This window comes from Corvus moneduloides, chromosome W (assembly GCF_009650955.1).
Source record: "Corvus moneduloides isolate bCorMon1 chromosome W, bCorMon1.pri, whole genome shotgun sequence".
NCBI lineage: Eukaryota > Metazoa > Chordata > Aves > Passeriformes > Corvidae > Corvus > Corvus moneduloides.
In genome coordinates, this window is record NC_045510.1 from 3,938,587 (window position 1) to 3,959,300 (window position 20,714).

The 20,714-nt window shown below is 48.5% G+C and overlaps 1 protein-coding gene across 2 annotated transcripts in view; it reads left to right on the forward strand.

Annotated features, from left to right (window-relative positions):
* LOC116437397 (CBP80/20-dependent translation initiation factor-like) overlaps positions 1-12,612 on the forward strand; it is a 484,652-nt gene extending 472,040 nt beyond the window's left edge. For both annotated transcript variants that reach the window (XM_032095063.1, XM_032095064.1), the window contains exons 11-12: positions 10,537-10,590; positions 12,379-12,612. In XM_032095063.1, coding sequence (XP_031950954.1) covers positions 10,537-10,590; positions 12,379-12,594 — 270 coding nt within the window. In that variant the 3' untranslated portion in view covers positions 12,595-12,612. The remainder of the gene's footprint in view (positions 1-10,536; positions 10,591-12,378) is intronic.
* The last annotated feature ends 8,102 nt before the right edge of the window (positions 12,613-20,714 follow it).

The window sequence follows — 20,714 nt, forward strand, 5'->3', positions numbered from 1 at the left end:
TTAACCAGGTGAGAGCCCGTATGGGCGGCTAATCGGCAGCAGCCATCAGCATAAATGCTGGTTTGTGGTGAGTACAAGGCCTAGCTGCGCGAGGATGTCACGTCCAATCAGGCCTTGCAGGGTCTGAGGGAGCTTCATAACATAGGAGCAACACACAATGGTTTGATTGTCTTCAAATTCTAGGGTAATTGGGGTTGCACTTACTTGGGGGATTTGTATTCCTCCCACCTTTAACAGTGTGGCTGCTGGTTTTTCTAGTCCCCAACCAGGTGGCCGTACCGCCCTGTTTATTATGGTAACGTCAGCACCTGTGTTGAAAAGCAGCTGTATTTTGATGGCTTCTGCCCTCCTTCGCAGGATCACTTGCCACTGAGGTCTCTGGGCCAGGTTCAATGTCCAAAACACGTCAAACCCAGAGGACCCAAAACCGTGGTCTCCACGGACATTGTCGTTGCTGGTCCCCTCACTGGTCATTAGGGGAATGGGGATGATTTGGGCAATGCGACTGCCCTGCGGGATAGTCACGGGTGGTTGCAGCACGTAGGCCGTGATCTTAATTTCACTGGTGTAGTCGGCGTCGATGACTCCAGGGAGCACCACTACTCCCGGCCGGCTGGTTGATGATCGCCCCACGAGTAGGCCACCTAGACGAGGGCCGTCTGATGACAGGGGGCCCTTGGCTGTGGTCGGGATCAGGGTGACCTGGCGGTCCGTCAGCGTGACTTCTATTGAGGTTGCCACGTCCACTCCGAGGCTCCCTCGGGTGGCTGGCTGGTTCTGGTGAAGGAAACCACCGGGGTTGCACTCGACTCGTGGCTCTTTGGGGCGCTCATTTGTGTCCTGGCGCAAGACCCCATGGTGCTGTGCTGGCCGTTTCCCGCACAACGACATGCCATGGTGGCATGGTTGATGAAATTGCAGTTGTGGCACCACACCGGTTTCTGGCAAGTGTGCCTCAGGTGTCCCTCTTCACCGCATCGGAAACAGGTTACTTTGCCCGTCTGGGGACCAGGAGGTAGGCCAGCAGCCTTCACCCCCTTTTTTCTTTGCACCCCTTTGGTCAGTGCTGCGGCGATGACTTGTCCCTGTTGCTGCAGGACATTCTGCAGTGTTGCAGTAAAAGCAGCTGTTTGAGATGACTGTTCTGCATGGGTAGCATGTACGAGCATCTCGTCTACACCTGCTCTCTGGGGCAGTTTAGCAAGAATTGTCTTAGTTTGCCTATTAGCATTTTCAAAGGCAAGTGTTTGGAACGTTTGCTTTTGGAGCTCTTCAGAGAGCTCAGTTGCATCCTTTAAGGCTGCTGACAAACGGTCGATGAACTGACCATATGGCTCTGACAGCCCTTGTTGGACTGCTGCATACGGGGGAGACTTCTTCTTTTCAGGTACTGACAACAAGGCTTTGTGGGCAAGAGTCTGTGACAACTGATGAATGACTACGGGCATGGTCAGCTGTGTCACCGTTGCCCCATAAGCCCCACTCCCAGTTAGCATGTCAGCTTGGAGTGCATACAGTGGGTCTCGTGTGTCACCTTGGTGTTTGCTAGCTTCTTCTTGTGCTAGCCGCTTCCACGTTCGCTCCCAGAGCAGGAACTGTGAAGGGGTTAATAACAACTGTGCGATGCTGATGCAATCATTAGGACACAGGACATCTGCTGTAAAGATAAAGTGCAGAATGCTTCGTGCAGCTTCAGACCGCAAGCCATGCGTGGTGACCGTTTGCTTGGCTTGCTGCAAGATCTTCCAGTCATGGGGTTCCCACTTTGCAGTGTCCCCTTGTATCTGTACAGGGCAAGCGAGGGCATCCACTGCTTGCCAATCACCCTCAATGATTGCATCACGGATAACTCCATTCCATCTCCTTCGTAATGGGTCAGTCCTCTCCGTCGGGGCTGATGGAAACGACAGCTGCACCTCCCCTCGCAGGAAGGGAGGGGCCATAGGCACTGTGCCTGATTCTTTTGATGGGAACGTAGGAGCTCTGGGTGCTAACTTGACCGGTGGGGCCATGGGACACCACGGTGCTGATGGTGTAATATCACAAGCCTTGGACTCCAGCACGTCCTGTCGTGTAGATAAGTCAGCAAGGCTTTTGATTACTTCTTGCATCATCTCTCAGTGGTTTTCCCCCTCTTGGGGCTGACCCCTGGCAGCCCTGGCTGGCTCTGGCTCTGCAGGCGACAAAACCACAGAAGCCACTTCGCTGCCGGACATTGCTCCGCTGTCCGGCAGAGGGGGTTGCGCGCCGCAGCTTTTGGCCGGGCATTAGGACTGCTCGTTTGTGCCGCTGCTTTCGGCCGGGCACTAAGACCGCTCGTTTCTCCTTCACCCGCCTGCGCCCCGCCCCCTGAGTCGGGCAGCTCTGCTTCAGCCGACTCAGCCATTTCTCCCTCAGACGTCGGTGGGTTAACTTCCTTCCTCGCCGAGTCCAGCAACTCCCACAGCGAGCAGACGGGTGCTGCTGTGCCTTTAATCGGTTTTTTTCGCGGCCAGCCCGAAGAACCGTGCAACTCTGGACTCCGCCCTGGTCTCTGGCCGCCGCTCCGTAAGACCCCCGTCTGTTCCCTTCCCGGAGCCACCACACCTGGGGCTGCCACTCTCTAAAGCCTCCATGGCGGCCGCAGCCACTGTCCTCTCTGCTTTCATTTCTGCAAGAGTGCCAGTTACTGCTTTCCAGGTTAAGTTGAGAGCTTTAGCTTCTTTAGCTTTTTTTCCTCTCTCAATCGTGGACAGCCACAATTCGTTTCCAACTTCCCTCCACGCTTCGGTTGAGAACATAAGCGAAGTGTATTTCACACACCTATGTTCCCGGGCCCATGTAACAAGGGCATTGAGATCTCGGTCTTTCACGATCTCACCTCTCATAGAGAGGATGCTAGCTAGGAGTTGAGTTTCCATTTCGTAATCCATAGCTGCTTTGCTGCAGGTACGCGCTTAGCCACGCGAAATCGCGGTCTCCAGCCACTCGGCTTTGAGGTTTAGCCCTTGGCTTTACTCGGCTTTGGGGCTTATCCTCTGGCCTTCTATTTAGCTTTGAGACCGGGCCCCTGGCTTTGCTCAGCTTTGGGGCCACCCGCTCTGGCTCTCCTGGCGCCGCCGCACTGATACGATGAAATTCGGAGTCTTACCGCGTTTAAGCGAACCTGCATGTAGCAAAACTCACTCGGGTCCCTGTTCGGGCGCCAGATTTAGCAGGGGGGTCCCGGGTGCAGGAGAGCCAGCCGGAGTCACGACACGAACACCGATACGATTTGAGCATCATGCTCCTGTTTTATTGTTTACCCTCACCAAGTTATACTTTGCAAAGTTCACACCCCTTTCCCATGAGAAAGCCTCTAAGCAGCGGGGGAGCTGACAAGTGTATACCTTTTCCCAAGGCTGTTCAAGGCTGTCGGCTAGCAGGTGCCTTGCAAGCCTATCTTCAGCCTGAGGCCCCGTCAGGGGTACTTCTGCAACAGCCCTGGGATGCCCAAGCTCTCCTGGGGTATCCTATGCCCCCACTCCACAAGGAATTCCTCTACATCAGCTCTTGGAGTGTACTCCTCCCTAGCTAGGGGACGTCAGGCTCTGACATTGGGGCCTGTGCCTCGCACTGGTGCCACATGGGAGCTGTTCTTCCTCACCTCCTCCATCACCTCCTCCCTAATCTCCTCTTTGAGGCTCTTAACCACAGCAGAGACATGAGCCTGCATTGGGCCACTGACCATGCTCTCATAATTCCTGAGCTTGTTGGCTACGGAACCCAGTGTGTCTCTGTTGTCCTCGGCATTATTCTTTCCAATGAAGGTGATGTATTGGGATGGCCCTAGATTTGCCAGGTTCCACAACATCTGCCCTGTGCACCTGACCTTGTCAGAGTCATTACTGTGCTGTCCATCCCTTCCAAAGAGCCCCTGCATTACTGCCACTTCTCTCAGCTGTTGGATCCCTTCCTCAATGGTCTTCCAGCACATCCTATGATGGTACTCCTGCATTGTTTCTCTGTGAACAAACCTCTCTCTTACAGTCATTAAAAGCTGCTCCCAGAGAGAAAGGGGCCCTGGCTCCCTCACGAATATCTGATCCACACCCGGGTCCTGGGTCAAGGATCCCAGATACCTTGCCTCGCCACTATCCAGTTGCACACCTGGACCCATAAGGGCCCTGTCCGTTTCTCGCGCTTTCATGTGTCGGAGGAAAATAACTTTAAGGGATGGGACTATGCAATTACATGAATTTATTGTTTAAAATAACAAACGCATCAGTCGAGGCATGAGATTTTACAACACCTCTGAGTAATGGCAACTAGTCACAAGATTTAGGGTTACATCGTAATTTATAACTTTCTAATCCAATAGATACTTAAAACGACACTTTGTTTTAGATTAATGACCTATCACCTGTGGCACTTCTCACTGCAATGCAGCTATATCTTGACCAATAACTTCTCATGTCACGTACACACAGATGTCTCTCTTATACCATCTACATTCTTAACTTAAACTATATAAAATCACACTATTATATTTTAAAACCCTTCACCAAAACACCCAGTGTACAATTTTACTTATAATGATAGGAACACAAGTTTGTAATCCTTTTGCTTAAAGTCCACAAATCTCTGTCAATTAAGCCAGACCTAGTCTCTTCCAGGGTTGTAAATCAAAGCCTCCTTTAATTGCAGGAGTTTCTACTCCTCTGTCTCCCACAGGTCCCAAACCCAAAGTAACCAGGTCAAATAAGCCTCATGCCCCCATCGCACAATGTCTTTACACAGATTACGGAGACTGTCGTACGACAGGGACTCGGTGGTGATTTCAGGCTCCGGCTCCCCTGCTGGTTGTGAGGGACCTGGTACCTCATCATCATTAGCTGGGCACACTGATTTGGCCTTATACTTTCTCCTCTGCACAGGGGGACTGCTGCTGGCTGTGGCTGCCCTTGTGGTTCAGCTGGAACCTGGATGGTTGTAATGTCTGTGGGTTCCACTGCTGCACCATCAGACTCTCCCTCTTTGAGGCAGGGTGAGGGTTTCCCACCAGCTGGGGAAGACTATTCCCTCAGCACCTGGAGTATCTCCTCCAATACCCTCATCCAATACAGGTGGTTCATTTCTGAGGTGGGCTCTTGGGCAGTGTGAGGCTGTTGGGCAGTATCCCCAGCCCCTGTGGCATGCTCCTGGGCATGCTCCCTAGTCTCTGGGGTAGATGTCAGGGTGGTTACCCAAGGCAATCTCACCTTATCTCTGAATGCTAAATAGAATGGGCCTATCAGCAACATCAGCCATTGTATGATATTGTTAGCATTTAGAGAAAATTTGAACCCTTCGAAAGCTGTTGGGGTAGGCCCAAAGAAATGGGTGAAGGATTGGGAGAAAACTTCTCCCAGTGTTACTTCCTCACAGCAGGTACCATTATTAATGAAACCCCAAAAACATACACTTAGTGTGTGATAGCCATGTATCTGTGTGCCCGCCTTCCAGAGGAGGTTAAAAATCCAGTAATTACTCACCTTCTTGACCCATAGTTCAAACTGGATAACAGCCACAGCAGCCTTTGTCATAGGACCCATGTTTAGATAAGGAGCTGCAAATAGGAAAAATATAGCCACAACCATGTGCCACCTGAACCAGGGTAGGCTAGACCACATGGCACCGCCTAATGAAATTTCTATATTCAGCACACAAAAATAGGTTACCCAGGAACTGTTATTCCTTTTTCACTCTTTCCTCTCGATGCCCTCAGGCCCCAAATTGGGCACCAAGATCTGTCCTGGTTTAAAGGACAGGTATCTGCCAAGGAAGGCGGGAACCTCCCTTGGAATGGAAAATGTGACCCCCTTCCCTCTGAATTATTATAACTTTGAAATTACAGGTCTTTCAGGCAAAGATATGGCAAAAGGAATAACAGTTCTTTACTAGTATATATATATATATACACATGTATATATAACAAGACAAACAAACAGCAACAACAGCAGCAACACAATTACCTCTTTTTTTTCCCTAGCTACTTTCCAGTCATTGTGGAGCTGGTAAAAAAATAGGCATTTATTTGTACAGGAAAGGAAACATGAAAAAATAAGAGTGGGAAAGAGAGATAAGGCTGAGAATATGAACTGGGATTTTAACTAAAGGATGTGACATTGGAGCATGTTTAGTTATGGTGAGCAATTTTTATATGGGCAGCTTTAATCAGTCCAAACACTTTTCCAAAGTTTTCCTTCCCCTAATGAGTTTCAGATACTAATGAAGCCAGTTTTCCCAATTTTTCTCCTTTTTCTCAGTGTTTAATGCATGCACTCATCTTCCTGCTGCCCACAGGGATTAGCTCATGGCCAGCAGGGCTTGTTCATCCCAAGGTGATGGGATGAAAGTGGCTTTAGGTTCAAGTGTTGCCACCACTTGTAATTTTATCAGCTGCCTCATGATACAGTGTTTTTCATAACTCTCCATCTCACTTTGTTGGCTGATTGAGAATCTCAGTATTTTATCTACTAGAACCGTGTTTTTAGCAAAATACCTGAAACGGCATCTTTGTGGGTGTAACAAAGACATAAAGGTAAAAACAGTGGAAAATGGGTCTTTCTGATCCCTTTTTGAGGGTCCTTGCTCATGGTTTCAAGGTTCGTGGGGTGAGACATGCTGAGCTCCTACGCTTTGCTGTTGTCAGGTAGAGGCATTGGCCCTCACTGTACACCCTTGTGCTGGTTTGGAAGTAAACCAGTGTTATGAATGGATGATGTAGGTCTAAATCAGTCCCTGCCTTTTGCCCAGGCCTCTGGCAGCAGGCAGTCATGTTATTGAGGTGTCCAGCACCCCAAAAACCCACTTTCATTCGCAAGTTCTTTAATAATGGCTGATTTGGTCTATTACAAAATGAATTATTTATTAATAGACACAAAACTAACAGACATAAGACTTAAAACAGACTATTACTACACAGGGATAAGACAAAAGGGGATACTAGTATTATACACGCGGGGTTAAAAGTACCATTAAATTTACAGCTAGCTAAGAAATAGTATAACAGGATCCAATGTTTCGTACCACCAAATTGTTGAAGGGGTAGACATCGAATTCCTTTCCCTCAATTTCCAGAAAAGTAACCACGAAGTTGCGTCCAAGCTTTGGGGAGAAATCATCTCACACATACCCAAGGAGTGTGTAAGAGACTTCTGCCTTTATGATAATTCATGTGGGCTTTTATAGACATAAGAACCATGTCTTTTGGTTGCCGATGTTTATTTTCTTTTCTCTCTTTCCACATCTGCTCTCATACCAAGATGTGTACTTGGGGCCGAGGATTAGACTCTCAGGTGCCTGGAGTTGACCCGTTGTTGGGCTCTCTGACTCCTTGCTGGGCTATTAATCTGGCCTGAGTTATCTCTTCCAAATGCCCCAGCCATGAGAGAGGGGGGACATCCTGCCACAACCAGTGGGAGAAATGAACCCCACACAAATACCTTGCAAGAGATTTCAGGTCAGAGTTGCAATTTAATAGAAAGATTACTATAAATGCAATGATACAGAAAAACTGGCTTAAACCCACAAAATCAAAGTACAACCTGGCACCCTGTTGGTCAGGGTGGTGGTCACAGTCCGATTAAACAGTGGTTGCAGTGCTGTTGAAGTGATGGTCACAGTCTTGCCAAAAGCAGTGGTCCTGTGGAAGTTCTGGTCCTCCTGTGGAAGTTCGGGTCCTCCTCTGGATCTGTTCAGTGGTGGTAGTGTCCAGTCCCCAAACTGCCTAGATTATATACCCTCAAATCCAGGCAGGGATGCTCAGTACTTCCCCCAGGGCAGGGAGTTTCACAATGGAATGATGTAATCCTGTGAGTCATAGGATATTTTGAGGAGTCTTTGATGGGTACTGCAGCTGCCTATTCTGCTGGTGCTGCTGAGCCATTATGGCCCATTAGCAGAGATGGCCCCCTCAGGATGGGTGTAACTGTGTTGGTACTCCCCTGGAGGGAGTTATCACTGCTAGGTCATTTGTGAAGATAAAGAAACACTACCCCATCTGGCAGGATTTGCCTCACCCAGCTTGTAGCCTGAGGGATTGGGTGTGCACTAGGCAGCTACTGTGAACAACCCATCATTAACAGTTCATCAGAAATTATGTAGATGTCAGTAGAATACAGTTCAGTTACACCCATATTGGCACCCTTTTTCCTGTAACGATGACAACACTGAGTCTGAACCACTGGGCGAACACCTTCCTTCGCCATCCCATGCCATGCCCAACATTTTTCAGTCTCTATTGAAAGTTGTTTGGGCTTACAAGCTCATGTTTGTAACACAAAGTTCATGGACAGCAGAGTAGGATTGGAATCAGCACACTTAAGACACAATAGTTTTGTTGGCACCCATTGCACTTGCACCACTATGTAATCAGTCTAGAAGGAGCTGTGTTAATTACAGTGTATTGGATGTAATGCTTTACCATCAGGTAATTTCATGGCTGTTATAAGTGACCCCACAGGGATGGAAAGGTTCAGTGGTGGGTGGCTGCCTCTTGGGCAGAGCACTTCCCTTCCAAACAACGAATGTTGTTGTCTGATCATTGCATTGTCACTGTGTGTCATAGTTTGACACTGGCCCAATGCCAGGTACCCACAAAAGCTGCTCACTCACCCTCCCCTGCCACAGCTGGGCAGAGGAGAGGAAAAAAATTACCGAAGGGTTCATGAGTTAAGGACCTGGAGAAAAACACTTCAAGGGCAAAACAGGCTTAAAGTTGTGAAGTGAATTTATTACTAACAGAATCAGAGGAGGATAATGAGAAGTAAAATAAGCCCTTAAAACCCCCGCCCCTCCCTCCTTCCCACCGACAGTACAGCGAGACAGGGCATGGGGGTTTGGTCAGTTTGTCACATGAGATTTTCTTCCGCTGCTCCCGAAGAGGAGTCCTTCCCATGTGAGACCGTGGGGTCCCTTCCCACGGGAGACAGTTCTCCATGAACTTCTCCAGTGTGGCTCCAATCTCACAAGCAGCAGTCCTCCCAAAACTGCTGCAACGTGAATTCCCCCCACGGGGAAAGAGTCCTCCCAAAACTGCTGCGACATGGGTTACTCTCCCACAGGGTTCAGTCCTCCAAGGACAGGCTGCTCCAGCCTGGAAGCAAGGGCCCTCTCTCTCCACCGGGACCCCCACTGGATTACAGCCTCCTCCAGACATCCACCTGCTCCAATGTGGGCACCTCCTCCATGGGCTGTGGGTAGATCTCTGCATCCCCTGTGGATCCCCATGGACTGCAGGGGGACAACCTGCTTCACCATGGTCATCACCACGGCCTGCAGAGGAATCTCAGCTCTGGCACCTGGAGAACCTCCTCCCCCTGCTTCTCCACTGACCTTGGTGTCTCCATGTTGTTTCCCTCACATGTTCTCACCTCCTCCTCTTTGGCTAGAAGAAAAAACTGTGTGCCAATATTGGAACCCTGGGTTCTGAGAATTTCAGCCTGTCAGTGCTGAGAAGCAGTGATCCTCAGAAGTACACTGTATTCAATCCAAAACCCTGGGAAAAGCTTCCTAAATTGTCTGATAACACTGAGGTTGTTGCTGTGTAATTAAAAGTTATGTCACTGGGTGAAATATGTAGAAATGTAGAAAATTAGGTTTAGGAGATATAGGTAATAGTAGATTACAATATGGAGGATTTTGGGTGTGGATTTATGTCTTCTTCCTTCTCCTTCTTCTTCACAAATCTGAATGATCTGTCATTGGGTCAAAAGTTCTACACTGCAGAACATGAAAAGTTAGTAATTGGGTTGGAAGTGAAAACATATCTCATAATTGGTTAGTTTAGACTTTAAAAAGCTTTGAAAATTAAAACTCACAGCCATTTTCTACCCTGCCAACTAGAAGGCACACACTGTGCAGCTGTATTACAGATAAGAAAATAATAAACATCAGTAAAGAAGAAAAGCCTGGCGTCTCCTGCGTTGTAATCCAAACTCTGAGTAAAAGAACTCGAGATACACAAAAACAGAAGAAAAGTAATATGCCCTTTGTTTTGATTTTCTTCTTAAATATGTTACCTCAGAGGCGTTACCAACCTCTCTAATTGGCCCAGGCTTGGCCAGTGTCATGTCCATCTTCAGAGCCATCAGGGATTGGGTCTGCTGGACATGGTGGAAGCTTCTAGCAGCTTCCCACAGAAGCCGCCTCTGTGGTCCCCCTGCTACCAAAAACCAGGCCATGCAAAACCAATACACTGTGTATGTGAAACTAGTGTGTTTTCTCATTGCCTGTTGGGGAATAAAAGAAACAATGTAACCTAAATAATTTGATTTTGAAAGTTGTTAATCTAAAGTCTACATTCTGCCCTGCTTGCTTGGTCTTAGCAGTGGGTAGGCTGGTGATACCCTTTACCCTGCATTTTGTCACTGTTTATCTTAACTTTTTGTGTTATCTCTTTCCTCCCCCCTTTCTGATTTTATGTCCTTTCCTTCTGGAACTGGCAAAAGTCAATCTGGATGAAGAGATGAAAGGAAGGTTATAAGGGAGGAGGAGGTCATGCATTTTTCACCACCTCTCTCTTCTCTTTTGCAGTTGTTGCAGTCTCAGGATGTGAAGGAAGATGCTGTGCTTTGCTGCTCCATGGAGGTAGGGAAACACCCGCACCACCTGCCTCAGTCTTCATTGCTTTGCCGCTTCTGTCCTTGGCCACACATGTCAAGCAGCTATTACATGTTTCCAAACCCAAACAACTGTGTTGCCCCTTTGTATTATGGAATCACCAAATGGCTTGGGTTGGAAGGGACCTTTAAAGAGCATCTAATCCAACCCCCTACCATGGGCAGGGACATCTGCAACTAGATCAGGTTGCTCAGAGTCCTGTCCAACCTGACCTTGAAACCTGACCCTGTTTCAAGGAATGGGGCATCCACAGCTTCTCTGGGCAACCTGTGCCAGTGCCTCACCACCTTCACAGTCAAGAATTTTTTCCCAATATCTAATCTAAACCTGTCCTCTGTCAGCTTGAAGCCATTGCCCCTTGTCCTATCCTTCCATGCCCTTGTCCAAAGTCTCTCTCCAGCTCTCCTGTAGCCCCTTTAGGTACTGGAATGTGCTCTAAGGTCTCCCTGGAGCCTTCTTTTCTCCAGGCTGAAAAACCCCAACTCTCTCAGCCTGTCCTCTTAGGAGAGGTGCTCCAGCCCTCTGACCATTTTTGCGGCTTCCTCTGGGCCTTCTTCAATGGGTCCATGTCTTTCCGGTCCTGAGGACCTCAGAGCTGGACGCAGTACTCCAGTTGGGGGTCTCATGAGAGCAGAGTAGATAAAAGACACTACTGTGAGATAAGAGATGGCCCTTGAGACTCTATCACTGGGCTTTTGATTCATGTACATAAATGCAAAAGGTTTGGTAGCTGGGGTCCCATCACAAAATTATATCATCCTGGTTCCTTCAAATCTCACCCTGCACTTATTTTTTAAGCACAAAAACACCTGTACTGGAGCTAAAACTGCCCCATGGCTCACATGGACAGGTTTGTTTGGCTCAGCAGCAGATTTGCAGGGAAATGCTGGTACAAATATAGAAGAGTTTCATTAGTATCTTTTTTGGGAATTGATTTGCCTGTAAGGATGGATGCTTTCCTTGCAGAGAGCGGTTGAAATTATAGCCCAAATGGTTGAAATTCAGCAAAATGGCAGGCAACTGAGGACAAGGGTATGAATTTTTAAGGTGAGGACTTTGAGGAGCTCTGCATTCAAGACCCACTAATCTTCCGTGATGGACTCACTGCTGTCAAGTTCCAGCTTGGACCTTCTCCTCTGTGGAACTACCTAAGGCTTATGCTGCTCCATGGAGGCTCTCCAAGGAGTAATTGTTTAAAAAAAAATCCCTTGGCTGTCCTCTGTGAAGCAGCATGATGTATAAATGCAGATCGTCAGAGTGGGATTTGTTATGCATACAGGAGGGTTCTGCTTATTATGATTAATGACTGGGAGTTACTGTGAGCTGTGAATCAGCAAGTAAATGAAGGGCCAGGTAGAAGGCAAGAATAAGACATCACAGCCTGCACTTTGTTTTGACAATAGCATGATTTTTAGGTGCGATTATTTTTTTTCAAAAGCAATCCTCCTTTTATGTCAGCAGTAGCTGGACCATTTGCTCCTCTAGCAGCCCAGCGCAGATGCTTTTGAAAACCTTGCCCTTCATGCTCTTGGAGCCTGCTGCCGGATCATTTTGGTTTTCAAAAGTCACGATGCCTTTAACCTTGCCTGTTGGCTCTGCCACACCAAGCAGGGAAGAATTGGAGGGATGGAGCACGTTTGTAAAAGCCAGTGGGATGTCTGAATATTATAGAATGATAGAAACATAGAACGTCTCAACTTGGAAGGGACACACAAGCATCAATAAGCCATGGTTGACCCCTTCTTCTCCTGACAGCTGCAGAGCACTGGCCGGCTGCTGGAGGAGCAGCTGCCTGAGATGATGACAGAGCTGTTGGCAATAGCACGTGACAAGATGCTTTGTCCCTCTGAGTCCATGCTGACACGGTCCCTGCTGCTGGAGGTCATTGAGCTGCACGCCAACAACTGGAACCCCCTGATGCCCACCATCACTCAGTACTACAACAAGACCATCCAAAAACTGACGGCTTGAGGGGCAGGACAAGGTGGGGTGGGAAGGAACAGGAAGAAGACATGCACCTTGATAGGATCTGGAAAAAGCTTTTCTGATTTAAATTCCCCAGAAGACCAAACCCCAGCATGCTTGAGAATACATTTGTGGGGTGGGGATAGAGAAGCATGTTTCTTTTTCAGCCGTGTCGGGTTTCTTTTTCTGATCTCATTGCTTAATCAGCAGCAACGCATCCCACCAGGTTATTGTTTGGCTTTTGAAAGAAGACAGAGAATTTGGAAAAGAAAAAAACCCAAACAACTAATCCAAGTGGGGGCTAGTATTGTTTTCATGCTGTCCTCCTGCCTTGCCCTGGCCAACTGGCAGGAGACAGCAGGCAACAGATGGGAGGACAAAGCTAGACACACACTACACCAGACGCTCATAAGTGACGGCTTTTGTCAAAGGGGCCTTGCGCTAGGTTCCCCTCCTCTTGTCTTCAACTTTCTGTGTGCCCCCCACCTATTTGTCACCCCTTTGAAAGTGGATTGGAGAGTGGGATGACTTTCTTATTTGCACTGGGTTTTCTTTTTCTTTATTATTTGTAATTCCTTCTTATTTTATTGTATTGTTGAATCAACAATGGCAAACAGCTCGGAGATGAGGAAAGCAATGCCTTCCCAAAAGCTTGCTAATGGTTTATGTGAAGATGCTGAAGCAGAAGGACTATTTTAAAGGAGACCAAAAGCCACTGCAGAAGTAACGCAGCCATCATCATCTTGCCAGTAACCTTCTCGATGGATTGAGAATCACGTCCTCTGAGCTGGGAGCTCTAAGAAACAGGGAATTCTGTGGCTCTTGCTTTTCAAGTCACCATTATCCCTCAACCACTACAACCCTTTTTTTTAATGTAATAAAATTTTTTTCCATTGAAGGAGTGCTTTATTGTAGTTACTGTCATGGTTATAATTATACATTTAAATCCAGGACTGTTATAGTTGGGCCTAATAACTTACAGGGCAAGGGAGAAATGAAGGTTTAATGTTCTTCTTTGGAGACTGGTAAACAGAAGACAAGCAATGCATGGAAAAAAGAAGAGGGGAAAAATAGAAAAAGCCAAAAATAGAGATTTTGAGCCTGGCTTCTAACTAGCTGAATTTGCTGTCCAGTGTTTCTAGGTGGGCAATGTACAAGAGCAACTCTGTCCCATGGTTGGTGTAAGTGGCACCACATAATTGAAGGATGGGTGACATTCAGAGGGGGAGAGTTTGCCCAGGGGTCCCCAGATTGCTCCAGGATACCCAGGTTGCTCAGTGCTAGGGCATCCCAAGGAAGAGAGAAGCTGCTGGGAAGTGAAAACATGATGCCTCATGGATGAAGAAATGCCCAGAGGGCAAGGAGGCTGGTACGAAGAAATGCCATGCTGTTGCAACCCTCCCCGAATGATGAAGACAACTCGGTGCTCTCCTTATTTGTTGTTTAGTGACACTACTTATTAAAACACAGAATCACAGAATTAACTAGGTTGGAAAAGACCTTTGAGATCACTGAGTCTAACCTATGACCTAACACCACCTTGTCAACTAGACCATGGCACTAAGTGCCACATCCAGTCTTTTCTTAAACACCTCCAGGGACAGTGACTACCACCTCCCTGGGCAGCCCATTCCAATGCCCAATCACCCTTTCTGTGAAGAACTTCTTCCTAATGTCCAACCTAAACCTCCCCTGGTGCAGCTTAGGTCGTGATGCTGTGGTTCAATATTATTTGAATTTTCATCTGGTTGTCTGCTGATGCAGTTTTTATTCTGCACATGGAGCATCAGTAGCAACCAACAGGAGCTTCAGCTTTTCTGTCTACACAGAAAGCAGAAAAATGATTGCTGGGTCCACTGGACTTGTCTGGAAAATTTATTTTCTGCTTTGTGGATTCAAGCCCAGGAACTTAGCATGATGATGGCACCTTGCGTTGGGTCAGCTTCATTAGTAGCAATGGTGTTTGAGTGAATTAATGAGCAGCTGAACTTGATTAAGGTGGTTGTAGTGGATTGATTCTGGCTGGATGCCAGGCACCCACCAAGTCACTCTCCCCTCCATAGCTGGGCAGGGAAGACAAAATATAACGAAGGGTTCACGAGTTGAGATAAGGACAGGGAGAGATCACTCATCAAATACAGGCTCAAATTAAAGATATGAATTGAATTTATTCCTAGCAAAATCAGAGCAGGATAATGAGAAGTAAAATAAACCCTTAAAAACACCTTCCCTCCACCCCTCCTTCCTTCCCAGCTCTACCTCCTACCCCAGTGGTGCAAGGAGACAGGGAATGCGGGTTATGGTCAGTTCATCACCCATTGTTTCTCCCTCTGCTCAAGGAAAGGAATTGTTCCCCTGCTCCAGCATGGGATCCCTCCCACGGGACACAGTTCTCTGTGAACTTCTCCAACGTGAGTCCATCTCACAAGCAACAGTCCTCCCCAAAGTGCTGCCATGTGGGTCACTCTTCCACGGGCTGCAGTCCCTCAAGGACAGAATGCTCCAGTGTGGGCCCCCTCTCCACAGATCTCCCACAGGCTCACAGCCTCCTCTCAGGCATCCACCTGCTCTGACATGGTCACCTCCCCCACGGCCTGCGGGTAGATCTCTGTATCCCCCATGGATCCCCATGGACTGCAGGGAGACAACCTGCTTTACCACTGTCATCACCACAGGCTGCAGAGGAATCTTGGCTCTGGCGCCTGGAGCAGCTCCTCCCCCTCCTTCTCCATTGACTTTGGTGTTTGCAGAGCTGTTCCTCTCACATGTTCTCACCCTGCTCTTGTCTGGTTGCAATTACAACTGTGCAATAACTTTTTTTTCTTCATTTTTTTCCTTCTTCCTCTTAAATAAGTTATCACAGAGGCATTACCACCATTTCCAATAGGCACAGCCTTGACCAGCGGCACATCTGTATTTGGAGCAGCCAGGGATTGGCTCTGCTGGACACTGAGGAAGCTTCTAGCAGGTTCTCACAAAAGCTACCCGGTAGCCCCCCCTGTCGTGGTTTGACACTGGCCAAATGCCAGGTACCCATGAAAGTCACTCACTCACCCTCTCCTGCCACAGCTGGGCAGAGGAGAGAAAAATTTAATGAAAGCTTCATGAGTTAAGGACCAGGAGAAAACACTCCAAGGACAAAACAGTCTCAACTTAGACGTACAAAGTGAATTTATTACTAACAAAGTCAGAGCAGGATAATGAGGATAATGAGATGTAAAATAAGCCCTTAAAAACACCTTTTCTTCTGCCAACTCCTCCCTCCTTCCCACCGACAGTGCAGGGAGACAGGGGCATGGGGGTTTTGGTCAGTTCGTCACCCGAGGCTTTCTTCCACTGCTCAGGGAGAAGAGTCCTTCCCCTGTGAGAATGTGGGTTCCCTTCCCATGGGAGACAGTTCTCCGTGAACTTCTCCAGTGTGGCTCCAATCTCACAAGCAGCAGTCCTCCCAAAACTGCTGCAACGTGAGTCGCTCCCACGAGCAAACAGTCCTCCCAAAACTGCTGTGGCATGGGTCACTCTTCCACGGGCTGCAGTCCTCCAAGGACAGGCTGCTCCACCTTGGAAGCAGGGGCCCCCTCTCTCTACCAGGACTCCCACCGGATCAGGCTCACAGCCTCCTCTCAGGCATCCACTCGCTCTGGCATGGGCACTTCCCCCACGGGCTGTGAGTGGATCTCTGCATCCCCCATGGACCTCCATCAGCTACAGGGGGATAACCTGCTTCACCATGGTCTTCACCATGGCCTGCAGAGGAATCTCGGCTCTGGCGCCTGGAGCACCACCTCCCCGTCCTTCTCCACTGACCTTGGTGTCTCCATGTTGTTTCCCTCACATGTTCTCACCTCCTCCTCTTCTCTGGCTAGAGAAACAACTGTCCCCACTTTGTTTTGATTTTCTTCTTAAATATGTTTTCACAGAGGTGTTTCCACCATCTCTACTTGGCCCAGCTTTGGCCAGCAGCATGTCCATCTTCAGAGCCATCAGGGATTGGGTCTGCTGGACATGGTGGAAGCTTCCAGCAGCTTCTCAAAGAAGCCACCTCTGTGGCCCCCCTGCTACCAAAAACCAGGCTGTGCAAAACCAACACACCTTCCCACTACCAAAGCTTGGCCATGCAAACCCAGTACAGTGGTAAAGCCCATCGGCAATATAAGGCTCAGGGTTGTGTCCATTGCTCTTGGTTTTTCCCACTCCCTGATTTCTCAGGAAGCAGAGGAAAAGGGGACTTAACACCCATTGCAGAGCACTCAGGCACGGCATCCATCTTCTGCGAGAAGACCTGGAAACCAATTTTGTCTTCATTTTTTTTCTTTAAAGAACAGAGAAGTCCTATAATCCATTACCTCCCTGGACAGCCTGTTCCAGCCCTCTGCCTCCCTCAGTGTAAAGAAGTTCTTCGTCATGCTGAGGTGCAACTTCTTGTGTTTTAGTTTATGGCCCTTGCTCCTCATCCTGTTTCTGAGTGCCACTGAAAAGAGTCTGGCACCATCCTCTGGGAACCCACGTTTGAGATATTTATATGCGTTGATGGCATCCCCTCTCAGTCTTCTCTAGACTAAATAATAATGATTGTGGGGGGACAATAAAAAGAGTTTTTTCAAATATATTAATGGCAATAGGCAGTGTAAAAATAACATCAGCCCTTTCCAGGATGAGGATGGTCACCTCACAAACAGGGACATGGACAAGGCAGAGGTGTTTAATGCATTCTTTGCCTCTGTCTTCAACATGGATGACAGACTAAGGGGGTTTCAGTGCCCTGAGCTGGAGGTCCATGACTGTGAGAATGATCAACTCCCAGTCAAACTTAAACTTGTGCAGGATCTACTGCTCCAGCTTGATCCCTACAAATCTATGGGCCTGATGGGATTCAGCCAAGAATCCTCAAAGAGATGGCTGATGTCATTGCAAAACATCTCTCGATGATTTTTGAGCAGTCTTGGGAATATGGAGAGGTCAGAGCTGGCTTGAAGCTGGTGAACATTGTCCCGATTTTCAAGAAGGGCAAGAAGGATCCTGGAAATTACAGGCCTGTCAGTCTCAAATCAGTTCCCAGTAAAATCATGGCAAAGATTATTCAGGGAGGTGTTGAGAAACATCTGGAGGACAACGCAGTCACAGCCAGGATGGCTTCATGAGGGGAAAGTCCTGCTTGTTGAACCTGATTTCCTTCTGCCACAGGGTAACCTACCTAGTTGATCTAGGAAAGCCAGAGGATGCAATCTTTTTGGATTTCAGCAAAGCTTTTGATACTGTCTCTCACAGGACCCTTCTGGACAAAACATCCAGCACACAGTTGCATAACCATGTTACGCAATGGCTGAGCAACTGGATCACAGGTGAGGCACAAAGAGTTATAGTGAATGGGGTGACATCAGGCTGGTCAACAGTCACAAGTGAGGTTCCGCAGGGCTCCATCTTCGGCCCAGTTCTCTTCAACATCTTCATTAATGACTTGGACACAGGACTCGAAGGAATCCTGAGTAAGTTTGACAGACACATTAAATTGGGAAGTGTTGAGAGTCTTTCTGAAGAATGGCTAAAAAGCAAAGGTCATGATGACATAGCGGGCTTAGTAAAGATGCAGACTTGGCAAGGATACTAAATCCTTGTGCAAGGAGTTGTATAAACAACAGGATGTGAGTCCAGATAAGTAAGCTGAAAGAAACCATATGGAAGAGAAAAGATAAGACCACAGTGATCTCATGGAATAGCTCCCACCAATAAGGAGCTCAGCTTTTGCAATATGTATGAGCTAATTAGTAGTACTATAAGTATGTGTAGATTATTACAATAAACGAGACTTGCTGACCACAATGCCGTGAGTGCTTGTCTCCCGCGACTCCACCCAACATCTGGTGCCCGAAACAGGAGAAGTTGCCCTTATGCGATGGGGGAGTTGCGTTGGGTTCGGGTCCTGCAGCTAGAAGGACGGCGAAAGAGGTTGCGTACGGCAAAAACGCAGCACCCAGCCGCGTCGTGCCTATCACCTCCGCGCCCGAGTGACCGCACAGGCGGGCTCGCCGATACGTGCTGCCGAAGCCTGGAGAGCTAGCAACGGTACCGTAAGTATGGAAAGGCAAGCAGCATAGGAGCTTTTTAAAGCTTTTTTACTTAAGCGTAACTTTAAAGGAATTGATCTTGAGAAAGACCTCCCCGTTCTTTTAACGCATGCGCGCTCTTATAGTTTTTTCACTGACCCCCACTCCATTCATGAATTAAGTCAGTGGCGCGCGTATGGTGATAAACTTTGGGATCTTGTCTTAGATGACGATAAGCCAGCTAAAAAGATTTCTAAACTATGGAGAGTTGTCCACAATGAACTTTTAATGGTACAGGCAGAGAAAAAAGCGGCAGAAAAAATTAAGCTCAAGATCGGAACCGTCATTACGGCGATCACAGTGCCTCTGTTTTCTCTGGCCCACCTAATCCCCCCACCTTTGCTGCAGTTCAAATCCCGCCTGAGGCTCTTGCCTCTGAGTCGCCTTCCGCGCCTCCCCTCCCCCCACCTCCTACTCCTCCTACGCCTTCCTTGCTGCAGCCTGCTCTGCCGCGGCCCCCCCCCCGCCGCTCGAGCCGGGCGGGGAGCTGCCGCAGCCTGCTCCGCCGCGGCCCCCCCGCCGCTTGAGCCGGCTCGGGAACCGCCGCAGCCTGCTCCTCCACCGCCCTTGCCTCACCCGTCTCCGCCGGACTGTTCTCGTTCGCGAAACCCCTTTGTTAGCCCTGAGCCTGTCCCTGGGGCAGAGTCTGACCTCGCGGAGGCCATGGCTGGGGGCCATAGAGAACTCTGGGCTGTGATTGCTCGTGACGGCTTACAAAAGGGTGATTCTGACATGCTAGCGGCTGCCCAAGACAGCATGGCGTTTCCTGTTTTATTTGTCCCGAATCCGCCAGGAGGTGGCAGTATTGCGCAGGTGACTAATCTTGATTAGAAGCTGCGAGCGCAGCTCTGAGCAACGGTGGGGAATTACGGTGTCACCAGTGAACCAGTTAAACAGATGCTTGATTATATTTTTAACGCTTTTACCCTTCTTCCTGCTGACATTAAAGGCATTACTAAGCTCATGTATACCCTGCATCAGCGACTGCTTTTTGAAGCTCGCTGGAGGGAGGAAGCCGCTGTTACTGCTGCTATCCCCAGGCCAGCGGCAGATCCCTTGACAGGTGTTACAGTAGCTGAGCTCATGGGTGAAGGGGATCACATGAGAGTAGAAGCTCAAGCGGCACTAGGACCTGCCAAGCTACGGGAAGCTATGGCAGTTGCTAAGAAAGCAATGGATAAGGTCCGAGCCCCAGGTGGAATCCCGATGTATATGAGCATCAAACAAGGCAGAGAGGAGTCTCTAGGCTCTTTTGTTGACAAAGTTATGGAAGCCATTTCAAAAGCTGGGGTTCAAGAGCATATGCATGACCCGTTGCTTAAGCAATGCCTTTTACAAAATGGCAATCAGGCCACCCGTGCCCTTATTACTTCCACCCCAGGGGATTGGACTGTCCAGCAACTTTTAGAAAAAGCTGCGACCATGCCCACTGGCTCGCAACTATTCTTAGCACAAGCCTTAGAAAAATTAGGTGAAGGGCTTAAAGAACAGGCTATCAGCTCTCAAAATCAGGTTATGGCAGCCCTTGCTCCTCTCCAAGCGGCAGCAGCACGTCCTCGCCCAGCTCCAGGTGGCCCATGAAGTGTCATCGCTGTGAGACACCCGGTCACATCCGTCAGTCCTTGGAATACTCCTATTTTTGTCATACGCAAGAAGTCTGGTGCGTTTCGCCTTTTACATGACCTTCGTGCAGTAAATCAACAAATGGAATTTATGGGGGCGCTACAACCTGGTCTCCCCAATCCGGCTATGTTGCCCCAAAACTGACCTCTTTTAATTATAGATCTCAAGGACTGCTTTTTTACTATTCCATTGCATCCAGATGACACCAAGCGCTTCGCCTTTACCTTACCTGCCCTGAATAAAGGAGAACCAGCCAAGCGATTTGAATGGACTGTATTGCCACAAGGGATGAAAAACTCACCTACTTTGTGCCAACTGTCCCCTATGGGTTCCGGCTAAATGGACTAAGCCTGTTGTCACTGATGAGCAACCCACAACAGAGGAAAGCGAGAAGAGTAC